At 39.3% G+C, this 17461-nt stretch overlaps 1 protein-coding gene across 1 annotated transcript; it reads right to left on the minus strand.

Moving 5' to 3' along the window:
- Positions 1-9696: 9696 nt before the first annotated feature.
- Positions 9697-11231, minus strand: LOC110042074 (alpha-1A adrenergic receptor-like). The gene has a single exon (XM_020747409.2). It carries the CDS (start codon positions 11028-11030, stop codon positions 10095-10097), a length of 936 nt encoding a protein of 311 aa, XP_020603068.1. The 5' UTR covers positions 11031-11231; the 3' UTR covers positions 9697-10094.
- Between the last annotated feature and the right edge of the window lie 6230 nt (positions 11232-17461).

Here is a 17461-nt window from a genome sequence, read left to right on the forward strand (position 1 = left end):
ATTTTCAGTGTTGGCGCACTCCATCGTGGTTGCACCCGATTGGTCAATAACTTGTACCCAAACTTCCAAAACTTATTCGCGGAGTAATAATCAGACAGGACTGGGAAACAAACATGGAATTGTTGTTATTCTTGGAAGGACCAAAGAGATGAACCTCCCTCCCTCTTTCCAACATACGCACACTCTCCCCGAAATCAATTGCAAAACATGGGCCGGGTTGTTCGAAAGCCGGTTAACACAAACCCAGGATTAAAAGTTAAACGAGGTATCAATTTGTTTTTGTTTAAAAATGCTTTTCAGTGTTTATGTTTTGTGTAGTTTGAAATTATTCAACCTCAAAACTGAAGGACAAACAAAATAAACAGAAAACCTTACCAAAAAGTTGCAAATTTGAAATCAAAATTCTCGCTAACCGTGGGTTAACTTTACCGGGTTTTGAACACCCGTTTCTCGAAAGCCCCGGAATTTTTCTACCCCGAAAAACCATTTTTAGTTCATCTGTATCGAGAAACAGGAAGGTGTATAGGCCTGAAACTTCTTGTGTGAAGGGAACTTCTGGTCATATTAAGAATACATGTATGTAAGTAAAACAGCTCTGTAATCATAAGGTTTGAGATTTTACTACGGCTTTCCGGGTGCGAAAACTTTTCGGGACCTTCGAGAAACGGGCCCCAGAACGCTAATGTCCCTTTTTGCAAGGGGAGGGGGTGGAAGAGGGGGTGATCGTGATTTTTTTGTCCAAGTCTCAAACTGGCCGCTTAACAGATGGCCTATCCTAAAAATACTCACTGGGCATGGTCTAAAGTCAATTTGAAAGGCGTATCCAGGGCGTATCAATCAAAAATTCTTCATGCAAGGAAACAATAGGACAATCAACACTCTTTCAAGCGATCAATACTTTAAACAAAGTTCAGTGCCAACTTGTTACTTAACGGTATAATATGCGTAACATCGTGTAAAAGTACGGTGCAATAAATTGTCCTCTACTCTTCTACGTTGTACAGTACTATATTCCTCAGTATTACTTACAGTTCCCAACAAAACGTGATGATGGATCGCATTTTAAACATAACAATAAAAAAAACAAGCATTTGGATGAGCAGAAAATCGGGACTTTGAAAACTGGCCGCTTAGATAGGGGTTGTCCGCTTAATACATATACAGGGCCGTTATATACAAGTTCGACTGGTATTTCAAACCTGGGATCAGCAGATAATGATCTAATCAAGAATGTTACAAGCCGGTTATTACCCGCTCAAGCTTATTGAAAGTAATGTAATTTCCTGCATACGGTGCACTTTGTTGACCGCCTCTAATTGACCTTTAAAGCTTTTTTCAACTTATATTTCAGCCAGGTTTAATTACATAAAACTCAGTACAAAATATGGTAAACGCTCACTCAGATGTTTGCTTCTAGATGTAATTGGAAAACTTGAACTATTCCTACGAAACTTTCACATCCGAAAGATTTTCGTCTAGTTCTTCAGGCAATCTTCGATCCTTCCCACGAAGATTGCGTGACGAGCGCAAAGAGCATCTGCATGTAAGCCTCCGTGCTTAGTTATTGGACAATTTTTCTACTTGACATTGACTTTATTTTTATGCAATTAAAATGGCAGTTAACAAAGCATTTCTTTCGCTGATTCTGTGCTGAAGCGACAAGGGCCTTGTTTGTGGTTAGATTTCATGCGGAAATGAACAGATAAATTGCAATTCTACTCTATTTTTTAGCTACTAAGAACAACAATTAACAAAATATGCTCTTACGTTGATTCTGTGCTAAAACGACAAGGGCGCTCTAGTTGTGTTTAGATTTTGGGAATGAATGCAATTTTATGTTTGCACAAACTCAAGGATATTATCATGGTTTCGTTGACCGACAAAACTTACTTTTTACTACTTTTTTCATCTGAAAGCCCGATACTTGATTAGATTTGAAGGGAGCTGAGGCCGAGCGTAAATGTTTGGATAGGGAATATATTGGTGATGATGATTTTGGGTTCCCACCCAATCGTGTTCGTCTCCACTGCCTGTACTTTCATCGGATCGTTTTGAACTAATTGATTCAAATTACTGATACAGTGAATTTTGTCACTTCACATTTTTAGCCAGTATTGTAGTTGACCGCTCACTTTCGCTAACCTCGTACCCAGGTCTGTTTTCACCGAAGGGTCAGAAGTCCTGAGTACGAGATTATATTACACTTTCATAGTGATTTGGGTGTGGCTCAAAACAGTAATATTTCCGTGATACGCCTGAGCTCTAACGCGCACTTCAGCGCGAGGCATCACGCGATCAACCGAGGGGCCGCGAGATAGCGCGCGAGATTTAAAGTTTCCAAAACTCAAAACAAACATGGCGGCACGAGGCCGACTACTTTGTAAAACTTTGTTTCCGCCAACTTTAGTAAGCTGTTTGCGTTATCAGTTGTTTTTACCTTTGATAATAATATGCATGAAAAAATTACTCGATTCTGATTGGCTGAGAGCAGTGCTGTTGAAGTGTAACACCAGTGCAAAAAGTGTAACATCAGTGCAAAAAGTGCAACACCAGTGCAAATTACACATTGTAATTCTAGATTATGATTGGCTGAAAGAAAATAGGAAATTTTCTAAGCCACATAAAATGGCAATGCTTTTTCTACAAATGTCACAATCTATTGGGAATATTACACCACTGGTGTCTGGGAATAACATTTAATTCTTGCATCAATCACAACAATCCTTTTGATTAAAGCAACAGGTTTGCTTGTAGGGTCATGTATCTAGCTAAAAATTAACAAAAACACATTAGCATGTAAAGTACTGATAGTAATAAATACGTGTATATGAATAAATAGGTATATAATAATTATATACGTATTTATTCATGTTGACAAAAGTTACTTTCTCGCTTTGCATTTGCATCAAGGTCGCATTGACTCCCGAAGAGTGCCAATTGGCACACAACGTCATAACTTTGTGAATATATATATTATTTTAATGATTTCTATGAATTTTTGCCACAAAAATTGTCTTGTGAAGATCTGCTCATTGAAGTCATAAAATTGTGACTCCCTCCTATCTAAGACATGGTTGACCAACCCCACAAGTTTTTAGTTCTTTTTTTGGGATGCAAATAGAATGCAAGACTTGTTTCACATTATGCACTAAGACCTCAGTGCTAAATATGCTATAGTTCAGGGGTATACCTAATATAGTAGAAAGTTGATACATTTTTGAAGAGATTCGTTTTTGCATTTTAAACCAATTTCTCTTAAAATGTCTACCTCCTTCATAGCTGCTGATGTCAATTCTTAAATAAGCTGATCAGTGGCTTTCAAATGGCATATTGTACACAGGCAGAGTGTCTTTATTTGCCAATTTGGGAAAAAGTGCCATTCGCTTTGGAGGGGCAGGGGGAAGGGGAAAGGGTTAATAAAAATGTCTTTTCTAACTTTGGCATAGAATTGCTTGAAATTATTACAATAGTACCTCGATACAGTGTTCCAAAGTACAGCACCCCAGTAGATGATCGAGTTTCTCATAAACTTTGAACAAAATTACAGAGTTTCGATCTTGCTACCTCTAAGGTGTTATACTTTGTGCTTTTGCATCCTGTCTGAATCCATAGCCATCACCTCAAATTTAGACCTAATTGAGTTAGACAGTTCATGAGTGGAGGGACCTTTCAATCAAGCCTATTTGTATGCTTAATTTATTTCTCTCTGCATCTGTATAGTCAGTCATGATGTTTGTAAAGTTTTTCTTAGTTTATCCATTCTGAATCCACAGTCATCACCACAGAGTTAAACTTAATTGAGTTAGACAGTTCATGGGTGGAGAGAGCTTTCAATCTAGCCAATTTTATGCTTAATTTATTTCTCTCTGTATCTGAATGCTCAGTCGTGTCATTTGTAACGTTACTTTTAGTTTATCCACGCGTATGAGAAGAATCCATTATCAAGCCAGAAATCACACTCCTGTTTGTGGTATCCGTCCTTGTTGAGAACCTTCACGCCACTGTTTGTAAAAAGAGCTGTGTGTTCAGGGTATTGTTTCCAATAAGAATCTTTTAAGTCGTCATGAATAAATTTACCAAATTCTCTTCTGAGGTTTCTCATGAATCTCAGGTCTTTAGGTGAGGGGTTATAATGGAATGCAGGTGGGAAACCAAACAGTGCAACAAGGTCCCACATGTGGATGGCAAATGTGGCTGAAAATCCAATTAAATTTATTGGCGATGAAGGAGCATTGGTCACAATATATCTGTAGACAGAACTATTGAAGGCTCTAGATGCATTTAGAGCCAAAACATTATTAGGACAAGTAAGTCGTATGTCAGAAGCCATTGATGTGTATGCAAACTGAAGCGATGCCGAGGATCCGTCAGGAAGAGTTTTGTTATACATGCTTAATACTTGACTGACATTTCCACCGACAAAGGGTAACAGCTTTGCCTTGACATATGAGCTATAGTCTTCCCATGTAGAGTTAGCAAAGTTCTTTACGGGCTGAATATTGATCTCATGTGCTGTGGTTCCAATAATCAGTGGTACATCGTTTGCTTCACCTGCCATCATAGCAAGGAGAGGAGGCTTCGGCACAATGAGTTTGTCAACTACAGCAACTGCTCCATCAAACAAGTTTTGGGTTGGTAGATCCATTTGATCTGCCATGGCCCAGTAAGGATATACATCCCATGGAATGGCAGTCTCTATTTGTTTCACGCTTAAATTGTATAAGCATTGTTCCTCTGCCACTGAAGTGTTTCGGACACATCTAGAGTTCTTGACAAAAACTTCATTGTCACGAGCAGCATCTTCAGATGACTTGTTAAAAATCACAGAACCACTCATCAGAATTGCACGATGGAAAAGTTCTGATGCACGTGGAGAGGCAAGCAGTGCCAATTCAGATGTACCACCAGAACTTTGTCCAATCAGAGTCACAGATTTTGGGTCACCTCCAAATTTCCTAATGTTTGCTTGCACCCATTTTAATGCTAATATCTGATCCATGAATCCATAGTTTCCTGAGGTCTTGGAAGGTGAGACATCTGCTAATGACTTCAGAGCCAGAAAACCAAATGCATTTAGTCTGTAATTGAATGAAACACCGACTATCTTCATTTCAGAAACCAATTCCGGAGACGGATGAAGTCCATTCCAATTCCCTGAGGAAAACATTAAGAACCCACCATGAATATAAACTAAAACAGGCAGCAGTTTTTCACTGGGTCTTTTTTTTGGAGTCCACACATTAATAAACAAGCAATCTTCACTGCCAATAACTTTGCTTGGGTCTTTGGTATGCAGCACATCTGGCTGACAACACATGTGTCCAAATGAACTTGCATTAAAAGTTCCATTCCAGCATTTTTTTGATACATGCTCACCACAAGCAACTGGAACCTTCCAACGCTGATTTTTAACTGGAGGTTTTGCATAAGGAATACCTTTAAACACAACAGCGTCCCCTTCAAGTCTTCCTCGCACCACGCCAGCGTTAATTTTCACCTGAATGTGCTCCGACTCGTCGGACATGATTTCCTCATATTCCTTCACTTTTCGGGAGAAATAATAATAAAGAAGGCCAACTAGGATAGTAAGAAACACAACAGCCACAAAAGCGAGTGTAATCTTCCTCCTCTTTCGTTGTTTGGATAAGTGCGTGCTTGAGTAATTGAGGAGAATACCATCTCGTTCTTCCATTCCGGACTCAGTGTCTTCAAGCAATGGAATGAATGTTCTTCTATCTTGCGATTTCTGCATGTTCAAACCAAACAGCTCGTTCGATAGCCCGTGCAAGTTTTTGAATCACATCTGGTTTGTAACTTCAACAAAATACCATTCAAGAAGACTGTGGAAATACTAAATGGAGGTACTATACATGTATGCCAATTTAGTCGTCGAAGATGTCTTCATCGAAACAGTAAAAAAATTCAAAACAAACCTCCCCTTCAGTTGATCACATAGCCAGCTTCTAGTAGTCAGGACATTTCAAAACGAGTAGCCCTGGGGACGATTTTTTTTGCATTGGACTTTGCATTTTTTATGCAAGAATTTTTTTATGCAAGAATAAATTCTGAGCAAACAATTTTGTATGACTGATAAAACTTTGAAGTCTGTTACCCTTTCAGGAGAAACCAAACACTCGCAGGATAGGGTGTCTGCTAGCACAATCACAAAAATCCGGCAAGAATAATTCTAGCTATTTCTTGTACAAGTCCACTTGTGGACTCTCAGGCTTCAGTGGACATTAAGGTCATTAAGACTACGTACAATCCACTAAACATCGAGGCAATCGTTTTATTATTTCCTTCGGATACGCGAACAAAAAAAGATTATTCAGAATTTTTTTTGGCGTTCTCTGCGGTGTTTGTCACTCACTTCTTGTTGTAGTTTCCTTGGGCTTTTTATGCGTTAAAAATGCTTCCGCCCAAGAGTAGAGAACATTTAACATCTGCGTAATCGAAAAATATGTTGTGACACCCTCTTAAAATTATTATTACACTGTATCAGAAAACATTCTGTTGTATTGTTGTTGTTGAATATTTATGGAGATCGCTGCGCTTAGCTACAACTAGCTACAGGCATGCCACTCAAACTGAAAGAAATAACTGATTTCAAATTAACATAATAGGCTTAATTAAAAATCCCAACTGGCGGGAGGCAGACCGGTTGGCTATTTACAAGCATGACCGAGGAGTTGAATTAGTCAGCGAGACTTGATCCCGCAAACTCCGGATTTCAAGTTCCGCACCCTAACAAATTGGCTCTACCTGTCGTCCTGAGTGGTTACAAACTGAAGACTCCTGGCCGCTTTTTTTCGAAAAACTTATTGAATTAATTTAACTTTTCAAGAGGGAGGAAATCTTTCACGATTTTCGAACTTTGTTTGGAGTACTTGTCTTGCGTGTTCAATGGCGCGCTCTTTTCACAAAGAACTCAAAAAAATACTCATAAATTTAAATCTTAATCGATCCGCTTGAGTGCACTTTAAGACCCTCTAGGGTAAGAATGAATACAATTATGCATGAGGCGATAAAAAGGCGTCCTTGAATAGACCATTTTACAGTTGTCTGCTCAGTGACCTGGCCTTTGTATGGCAGCGAGGCTAGAGTTGACCTTGTTTTGATACAGACCTCACTGCTCTTGTTGTGTAAAAGTTGTTCTGATGCCAACTAGGTGCATTTACATGACAAAAGCAGTGAGGTCTGTATCAAAACAAGGTCAACTCTAGCCTCGCTGCCATACAAAGGCCAGGTCACTGAGCAGACAACTGTAAAATGGTCCGCAATCTCAGCCGATTAGTCCCGCTGCAAAGTGAAAATGGCAGCGAGTGCTAATCGAGGAAACACGAATTTAACAAATCCACTCTTGATGACTAGCGAAGATGAATCCGATGTGGAAGAATATTTTTCATCGAGACCACCTAAAGTCAGGAGGAAGACGAAAATCATTGCCATAACGATTATTTCGCTTCTGGTTCTTGCCATTGTTGCAGGCGTTATCGTTTACTTCTTGAACAGAAAAGCTGGGAAGCAGCCTCAGGAAATCCAACTGGAAATACGAGGCGGTGTGGTACGTGGGCAATACGAAGGAGACGCCGTGGTGTTCAAGGGCATTCCCTACGCAGAGCCACCAGTCGGTAGTCGGCGCTGGCACGCTTCGGTCCCTTGTGATGTAAACAAATGTTGGAATGGAACTCTAGATGCAACGACATTTGGAAGCGTCTGTGTTCAACAAGATGTGGCGAGCCCGAACGACCCAAGCAAAGTCATTGGAAGTGAAGACTGTTTGTTTGTGAATGTGTGGACACCAAAAGAAAGGTCGCCAGAACAACTGCTGCCTGTTCTAGTTTACATTCACGGCGGTTACCTGTTGTATCTCTCGGGGAATTGGAAAGGATTACATCCCTCTCCAGAAATGGTTTCTAATATGGAGATAGTCGGTGTTTCATTCAATTACAGACTAAATGCATTTGGTTTTTTGGCCTTGAAGTCGTTAGCAGATGTCTCACCCTCCAAGACCTCAGGAAACTATGGATTCATGGATCAGATATTGGCATTAAAATGGGTGCGAGCAAACATTAGGAAATTTGGGGGTGACCCAGAATCTGTGACTCTGATCGGTCAGAGTTCTGGAGGTACGTCCGAGGTGGCACTGCTTGCCTCACCAGGTGCATCTGGACTTTTCCATCGTGCAATTCTAATGAGTGCCTCGGCTGTTTTCAACAAGTCTTGGGAAGATGCAGCCATTGACAATGAGATCTTCGTGAACCACTCCAAGTGCGACAGAAGCAGCTCCACAGCTGAGAGAAAATGCTTGTATAAATTAAGTCCCACTCAAATACAGAATGCTATCCCGTGGGACGTGTACCCATTCTGGCGCATGGGTGATCTGATGGGTCTTCCAACAAAAAACCGGTTTGACGGGGCTGTTGCAGTGGTTGACAGAACTGTCGTGTCAGAACCTCCCCTTGTCGCCATGGAAACTGGGAAAGCGAATGATGTCCCCCTTATTATTGGAACAACAGCACAAGAGATCGATATTCAGCCGATGGTTTCCTTTACCAACTCGAGCTATGGAAAATACAGAAAACGTGTTGAAGAAAAACTGCGACCTTTTCTAGGAAACGAAGTAAGCAAGGTCCTAGACATGTATAACGATAGCTTGGCCATGGGTGAGTCTTTTCAATTTGCCTTCTCGTCCATGACTTCCGATCTAAGGGAAACTTGTCCCAATAACGTTCTGGCACTGAATGCATCGAAGGGTTTCCATAGTCCCGTTTACAGATATGTGGTAACAAACAGGCCCTCGGCGCCTATAAATCTATTCGGCTTTCCTGCCTCGTTTGCGTTTCACATGTGGGACGAGGTAGCATTTTTCGGTTTCCCGGTCGAGCTTAGTTACAAGCCTTCTAAAAAGGATAAGGAGTTTATGATGGATCTGAGAAGAGAACTCGGTCAATTCATCCACAAAGGAACTGTTAAAGAAGAATCGTGGAGAGAATATCCAGAAAGTACTGCTCTTTTCACTGATAATGGCGTCAGTGTTCCCAAAGAGGAATATCACAAAAAACAATGCGACTTCTGGCTGGGACAAGGGTTTTTCTCTTATGGATGGATCAATTAACAAATTAATGAATCAAATATTTAATTAATAGGCCATATTCTTATTCTCGTTATTGATCTGGAACTATAGCTTGTAGTGGAGGCTCATGCGGATTAATATCATTGAAAAGAGATTCATGTCATTTACACTTGAAAGACTCCCCGCATCAGCCTCAATCTGCAAGGTAGTTCCTGTCCAATAACGAGAACATCAATAAAGTCTATGGATCGGTTGACTAATAATTGACGACTAGCTAATGTCCGTGGGTTTTTTTGCTCGTGATTGTTCCCGCTGGTTATTTTCTTAACCTGCTATTCAGTCATTTAGCTTCATTTAGTCTCTCTAATGATAGTTCACCAACTGTACGACTCGTTAACCATTGTTTCGCGACCCGTACGAGTCGTACGGGTCGTGGACTTGTCTATACACGCTAAGTCTCTCTAATATATATACAATTCACCAAATGTACGACTTGTAAACCATTGTTTCACGACCTGTACGGGTCGTGTTCAGCCATTCACGGGCCGTATCTGTTCGACAGTATTAGACAAGGATGCTGTTCCAGCGTGGAACCTGAGCAAAAACAGTTGCAATATAAATTTTGGGCTCGATAACAGAACGTTTTATTGATCTGACAAAGTTTGAAACGAAAGTTAACAATATAGAGACACAAGCGATTACAATATATCATTAGTCAGTTTGCAAGTACAATATGAATAATGTAATTTTTGATATCTTTTGCTGGAAGAGGAAATCGACCTGAAACTGAAATTGTCTTGCCGCACGGGCATATCATTTTGACAAAGGGGGAGCTAGATACGGGGAGGGTTGGGTTACCCCTGGATTATTATGACGGCTGAGGGTTATAATGGGGGAAGGGGACTAAAAAAGAGATATTACACTAAGTCACTCTTGTTCTTAAGCTTAAAATTGCAGTTGCTTCAGTTACTTCTCGGAAATGTTCCTTTTTGATAATTATCAGCCACTAGATTGTCATTCAACATCGAAAAGTAGCACGTAAAATCCGCTCCGAGTTTTCCCTAAAATCTTTGCTACTAAAGAAATATATGACAGGATTAACTGCGGAGTTTGTCAGTCCAATCGCTACTGCCCATATGTAGAATGAATTGACGTGCTGTTCCGGGTCACTAACAAGAACATACCCGTATGGAACCCAACTGAGTGTAAATACCGTAATTACGACAGCAATTGTCTTCGCCGTACGTTTCTCAGATTCCCGCCTTTTCTTGGTAATGGCCTGTGCAGTCCTCTGTTCAGAGACGCGCTCTACACCGGGTGAATTCGCGCTCTTTTTGTTCTCGATTTCAAATTGCGATACCGTTAACGTCATTACGTTGTTCACTTTGAAATGAGCTCTCGTTCGTAGAAGAAGTATTGCATAACTGGTTAATATAACACCGTAACAACCAGCGAGTCCTGTAAGGATTAATAATGACGATAGCCTGGTTCCTTTCCCGGCCATCAGACCGGTGATTCCAAGAATAGATGGCACTCCCCATATTATAGCTAACGTTGTAAGAATTCTTCTTCGTGTTAAAATCTGTCGCTGGCTGAACGGCCAAGCAATTGCTAACAGGCGCTCCACGCTCATAAAAGCGAGATTCATAAGAGAAGCGCCACAAGTAATATACGCAGCTAAGCGGAATGCGTCGCGCAAACTCTGTTTACAGACACCTGCCATGCGCTCCAAAGTCAGAATCGCTTCCATGGGTTGTACACAAAGATTTACCGAGAGGTCAGCTACAGAAAGACTGCAAATAAAGTAGCACCATGCTTTGTGTAGACGAGGACTTGAATACACTGTAACACAGACCAAGATGTTGCCAAAACTGCCGAACAGAGCTGACAGAACATTGACGGAGAAAGCGGCGATCCCTTCTGAATCCGTTATTGCGCAACTCGAGTTCAACATGATTTTAAAGTTATTAAAACGTTCTCAATTGAAATTAGTTTCTTGGGTAGCAAACGCCAATAGTCATAGATTTTACGTTCATTCAGTCAAAACGATCTGATTGCGTCGAGTATGATGAATCATATTGAAGACAACATTCAAAAATGGCTATTCTGGAAAGAAAAGATTTCGCACTGACCTAATCTGAACGTTGTCAAAGAAATTGGCAGAGAATAGCACCATATCACATTAAACGTTTATATTTCTGTCTGACTATTTGTTTATGGAAATCGTTTTGAGATCCTTTCAATTGTCAGTTGAAATTGTTTCTGTTCCTCTATTTGTTCAATTTATTTTTCTAAAAGACTGCGAGCATGGAATACTGGAAAAAAATTTATTATATTAACTCTTGCCTAAGACTTAGCCATTTTTAAACCAGAGTTACAGCTGGATTTTAGTTAGATTAAAAATTCACCCGTCGTAGATTTTGAAAAGAAAAAGAAGAAAAGGGTTTGTGTTTCTTTGTAAACATTAATTACACAGGAGCGTCAACTGTTGGCTCAGGAAACCTATCTATTTGTTTTAGATGATTGTGATGGTGGAGGTTTATTTAGCAGTATTTTGTTTCAGTCTTGTCGGAAGTAGCCTCGTTAAAATTGTTTAGTCGCGTGGATCACGTATTATGAAAATTAGAAGCAATCACGTACCTTTGGTCAGAAAAGCCTTCTGTAAAATAATAGGTAACAGAAACGATACTTTACCGTACCCTCGTGGTTTAACAGATACACCGACGAGAAAATATAAAAACACAAATTCTTGTGTACCTCAACCAGTTTCTCAACAAGGGTTTGTTGCTCCATGAAAGAACAATGAGCTTCAGAGCCACTTAAATGTCTTATACTGTACGGTAAATATTTCGGACGCTTAAAACTTTATATAATTTTATTTTCGGACACTTTTTTCGTCCGAAATTAAAATCATGCGAATTTTTTTCCATGTAATTTATTAAACTATTCATAAAGGGGTAATGTGTAACAGAAAGTTGTCACTTATGAGTTTGGACGTAGATTAGCTGGGCTTTTCTCTAGCCGTTTCTTTAACACTGTTCCTCACAAGGCAGCGTGGCCGATTGGTAAGGAAGCCGGGGCCCGGGAGCGACTTAAATGAAGTGAAGATACGAAAAAGCGGTAAAATTTGTGGCGCAGCGTTTATTTTTCGTCGGCGTGAGACGTGTGGAAAGCGAGTGAAACAGTTTTTCCGAAGCTTATGCCGAGAATCTGTTTTCACTTAAAAATTCTGGACGAAATTCTGTCGGTTTTTGGAAGCTCCAGTAAATTTTTTTGCTGCTTTTCTGCTTTATTCAGTCGCTTACATTCGCAAACATTTTTGATTAAATGTTTCGTATCCAGGGGCGGATCCAGGATTTTTTCTTAGGAGGGGGTACACCGATAAGGAATGGCATAATTGACTGGTGAGGTAAACAAATTTTAAAAGCGAATATGAAGAAGAAAGTTTCAACCAGGGAGGGGTGCGCACCCCCTGCACCCTCCCCCTAGATCCGCCCCTGGTATCAAGTTCTACGTTGCTATAGCTAGTAGAGTTAATTTTGACATTCTGTGGCTTTTTATAGTTCCTGGGATGGCATTACACGAGCGCGCGATGGATATGAGATGGCAGATGGCCAACAAGGCGCGTGTAGTGCCGAGTTGGCTAAAATCATCTCATATCTAACAAGCGTGAGTGGAATAGTTGTCTTACTAGAAAAGGCCCCCAAAATATAGAAACCTGAAATAAAAAAAAATAAATAAAAACGCCCCCAAAACTTCCGCGTGCGCTTACCATAGTTCATAGTTGTAAAGCGTGGTATAATGGCCCATATAACATGATGGCTGATTAAGCCAATGGAAACTTATCTAATGATCCAGTTTTTAATAAAGCTGATAACTGTGAATCAGTGAACCAAAGAGAAGGCTAAAAACAGCGGCATTACCCCAGGTAGAGAATTACAATTCTTGATATCAAACGACCATATGCATCAAATTCAGCATAATTGTTCTATATTGCTATCTTGCTCAGTTCAGAGTGTAAAAATTCACCAAAGACCGGAGAAAAAGTTCAGTTCAGCAATCGATTTATGTATTTTTGACATTCTGATTCTTCAGTAACAGGCTCAACCTCCGCGGCAGTCAATTTTCCCGCCCTCGCCTTAAATGACGTCAAATCTGCAACATATGGCTACATTCTTACTTCCCAGTTAACGTTACCCAGAGCTCCTGATGTTTATACACAACGCAGAGCGACCTACGTCTATGTGTGTTTTTTTTTTCGCCTATCATGATTAAATGTGTATATTATCTATATTTCTTCGCCGTGAACGCTGAGAAATAATTAAAACGAACGCGGAAAAAGGAGTTTATTTCCTCTCGCAAATGTCACAAAAAAGAGTTGACGTACAGTTGAGCAAGAAATAATATCGAACCAAGCTGTCTAACACTGCTTGTATTTTTTAAAACAACACCTCCAAGGTTTTATGAACATACAGCGCTCCACTGTTATAACTGTCGCTTACTATTTTGATTACTTTCTACTTCTCATGAATATTAAAACTGATTGTTAGACAGCCAATAGCTTACTTAAACTACTTGTGGGAACTCTCCATACAAAACAAATTCAAAACATTTCATTGATATGGCTGTGAGACAGCGAGTGATTATGAAAATAGCTCCATAGGAAATTTACGATCAAAGGAAGCGAGTTTTACAGATTCATGGAAATTAAAGGTGCATGTAGTTTGCTCCCACGGTGAGAACGCGAATTCTCGAATTCATGATTTTAAAATAGTTTTCTGTCAGTTGAAAGGCCCTGGTTTGCATTTTCATTCGTTGAATAAGCTGAACTCAGCTGTAGATTTGAAAACAGTAGAAGGAAAGTGGCCTTTTTTGCCTTTCGTGCTTGCCTCGCTGTCACAGTGGGAGAAGCCAAAGAAACGCGAAAGAACACAGTTTAATTATAACTGTTGGTAACTGAGAGTCTTTTTGTGGCTCAGAGTTAACTGAAACTGCCGACGTCCGTTTGGAGCTCGGCATTCTCACTTCATGACGTTTTGTCAGCGAAAGCCGTTTTACTGCAGGAAACTTTGACAACAACAACAAAACTGGTCTACTTTTTCAGGTTAGTATTCTGCAGTTGAAACACTGAACTAGAGATATGGCGAATTCGGAAAAGGTAAAATTTGGAATAGCTCACAGTAAAAATCAGAAAACTGTGATTTTAATTTTTCTAAAGAACGTAATTAACGTAATTAAACTTAGTAATTCCCCAAGTAATTCCCCATAAAAACTCATCGAAAATTACAGTTCCTTTCGTCTGGTTATCGGGCAAGATGGATTGTTTACAACGAAGCTCTGAGTGGAAAAAGGAACTGAGGCATTTAAGACAAATACCATAAACTTATAATGATATCTGATAGTCTTTTGATGTTTGGTATTTTACAATAACACTTCAACCGAAAAGATAAATGACAAAGTAAGTCCAATTTAGTTGAATCAAACATAGTTATCCCTGAGAACCCAGGAATAATCTCTTTTCCAATTTTGGTTCGTGCCATCTTCGCTCGTTTCAACTTTCTCTTCTACACGGCTACGTTTCTACCTCTCACGTTTTGAGGATGCATACAGTTATGATAATAACATTTGTCAAAGCTGTAATATCGATGTCCTACCGCAGATACAACACATGACGTCCTCTTGTTTTTGTTTTATTCTGTTTTTAAAAGTGATGGGGATATTCTTTAACCATGTTTATTTATGTTGAGCTTTTATATATTTTTCTTAAGTTCGATGTAAATTAAAAACTAACATTTAAAGTATATAATGAATAAAATATCAGCAGTGATGAGAAAATATAAACTAAGGCATGATGTGAGAAGCTTTTGTCTTAAAAACGCGACAGGGAAAGCTTCTTTATTCCAAACTGCGTAACAGTGTGGGTCGTAGTGTCGTCCGAAAACGCGACCAGTGTTAATTAAGCGAAAATGCGCTAGGTTTTACAAGGAGCAATAAGTGTTACAAAGTGTCACGTTCGTTTCAAGGTGCGACAGAACACTTGCGCACTGACAGTGCACTCACTTTTTCACCCTTGTCGACATTGACACCTCTACCTCACCGTGAGTCACCATGAAACAGAGTTCGATTCGTTGTGAGTTACATTTTGGTATTAACCTAACGTGAGGTCAAGATCGCCGTATTTTGGCCAAATTCTTTTTTGGCTGTTTATGGATTTAATCGCAGTCGAGGTTCATAATTACACAAGCACTCAGAAACTCATTATCCAGCCATCTTGACCAAATAAGCTTCGTCAAAAAATGATTTATTTTATGGCCAAAAGAACCACATCTTCTTGCAGGACGCAGTGGGAAATCCCAGGCAGACAAGGTGGTCACACCTTGCGTTGTTTTCGTTTGATGTGATTGGCCAGTGGTGATTACTTTGGTTTTGGTAACAGAAAACTGCTTAAAAAGCGCGGGAAAATCTGTGCGTCCCTTGAAAAGAAAACCTCTCGGCATGTTTGGCCCAACTAGCTGCAGCATATAACTGCAGTTATTACTTTTAACTAATCAAATACATAGTTATTTCCCTTGTTCCCTGACGTTGCGCATGTGCGCCTTCGTGTAACATTGTTACGGAAAACACCGCCTTTAGTGGTTAAATTTCACCTCACAAGTTTGTCAAAACATGTTTTCGTGTGTTTAATTCAGTTCAGATGATAGCTTTTAATCGCAAGAAGTTCTTCACTTCGGCGTATTTTGTAAGCGAAACTTCAGGGACGATATGTTACGTTGAATTTTTACAATTTCTCAAAAACTTTACTATTATTTGTTTAAACGGTCGCTTGAATTTCTCAGTTTCGTTGTTTAGCTGTCAATCACAGCTTTCTAATAAACATCATTTCTGTGCGATCGCAGGTGTGAAAAAAAATAACAACCCTTGTTTCTCTTTACAGAAACTGATATCGTGGTATACTTTTGTAATATTGCATTCATTGGTTAAGTTAAATAATTAATAATTAAGTAATAATTATAACTTATATAACGCGCAAATGTCCATGTAATGCTCAGTCGCAAAAATTACATAAAAATTATGATACATTAAAAGATTTAACCGTGGAGGGTAAAATGACATTACTTTAAAATAAAGGTTAATTTGTTAGTAGAAATCATAGTAATAAATGTTAAGTCCTTGGTTCACTCTCTGTGCCAAACCGCAGCAGGTAATGTAATTTATTGCAGCGAATAGAATTACCAACAAAATAAAACGTGAATTAAGATAGGAAGATTAAGGGGCTTAGTAACTCTATAAATTTTTGTTGCTGAAAACAATGCTTAACCTAGATTATTGTAAGGTGTAGCACAAGAAGGGCTCAAACAAGCAGTTTGAATGGGCGGATATTTTCCTTAGAGGAAACATAGTTTTTGTCTACCGCTTGCAATAACCTGTCCGATGTCAGTTGGAATAACTAGTTATTTATTATTTACTAAATATAACCTCAAGCATGTCAAGTGCATGTCTAATTAACAAATGGAACACTTTTTGATGAATTGAATGCCGCAGCAACTCTATCGTCAACTACACTTTCTTGCAGAAGTAGCAGGTTTCCACAGTACTGGGCAAACAGAGGAAATGAGGTATAATGGTTTACGAGCAAAGGAAGATGGAAAACGTGTTGACGAGAGTCGGTTGACCGTCGAGGGAATTTTATCAGGTTTACATAATGCCACAGGTACGTTTAGGGAAAATGAAATTGTGTGACAAAACCAACAAAAAGGTGGTCAAAATTTAGGTGAAATCTTGAAAAGACGTGATAGGAAAGATAAACATTCAGATAAAAGGTGACTGCACATGTGACTAATTTATTGAAAGGTTGTTCGCTGTCCTCTCTATAAATGCGACATTGATTTCGCAATGCAACACAGCATGGACATGTTCCAAATTTTGCAAATTGTTCTGGAGATCGGCATAACAGAGTCACAGGGGTTAATGGTGGAACATATCAAATTAGATATAGATTGAAAAGAGTTTCATCTCTCTTATTTAGAGCCGGCCTTTTAATGCGAAAAATATTTATTTCGAATTAGAAATTCACCACCCTTCATAAATTACCCACGCAGGACCATTGTTACTTTCAGAAGAAACTGTTTTTGTTTCATTGGAAGTAAAAGTGAAAAAGATTCTTTCTGTTTATTGATTTAATTGATAGGGTATATTTTTAACCCTTTAATACGCTTGGTATTAATTTGTGCGTCTTTTGGTTTAATGCAACTACGCCGCTTAGGATGTGCATACAAATTTCTCAGTTTCAAACGTTGCCGAAATCTTGCGATAATGGACTTTGATTCTACGGAGTAGAACTGTGGTTTAAACGAGCTCAGTTATTGTATTTTGAGTTAATTTGGC

Source organism: Orbicella faveolata, unplaced genomic scaffold (genome assembly GCF_042242905.1).
Source record: "Orbicella faveolata isolate gen_17 unplaced genomic scaffold, um_ofav_v1 contig_25, whole genome shotgun sequence".
Taxonomy (NCBI): domain Eukaryota; kingdom Metazoa; phylum Cnidaria; class Anthozoa; order Scleractinia; family Merulinidae; genus Orbicella; species Orbicella faveolata.

Excerpts from the sequence above, each read along its gene's own strand:
- LOC110042074 (XM_020747409.2), bottom strand. The coding sequence starts at position 11,030 with ATGTTGAACTCGAGTTGCGCAATAACGGATTCAGAAGGGATCGCCGCT.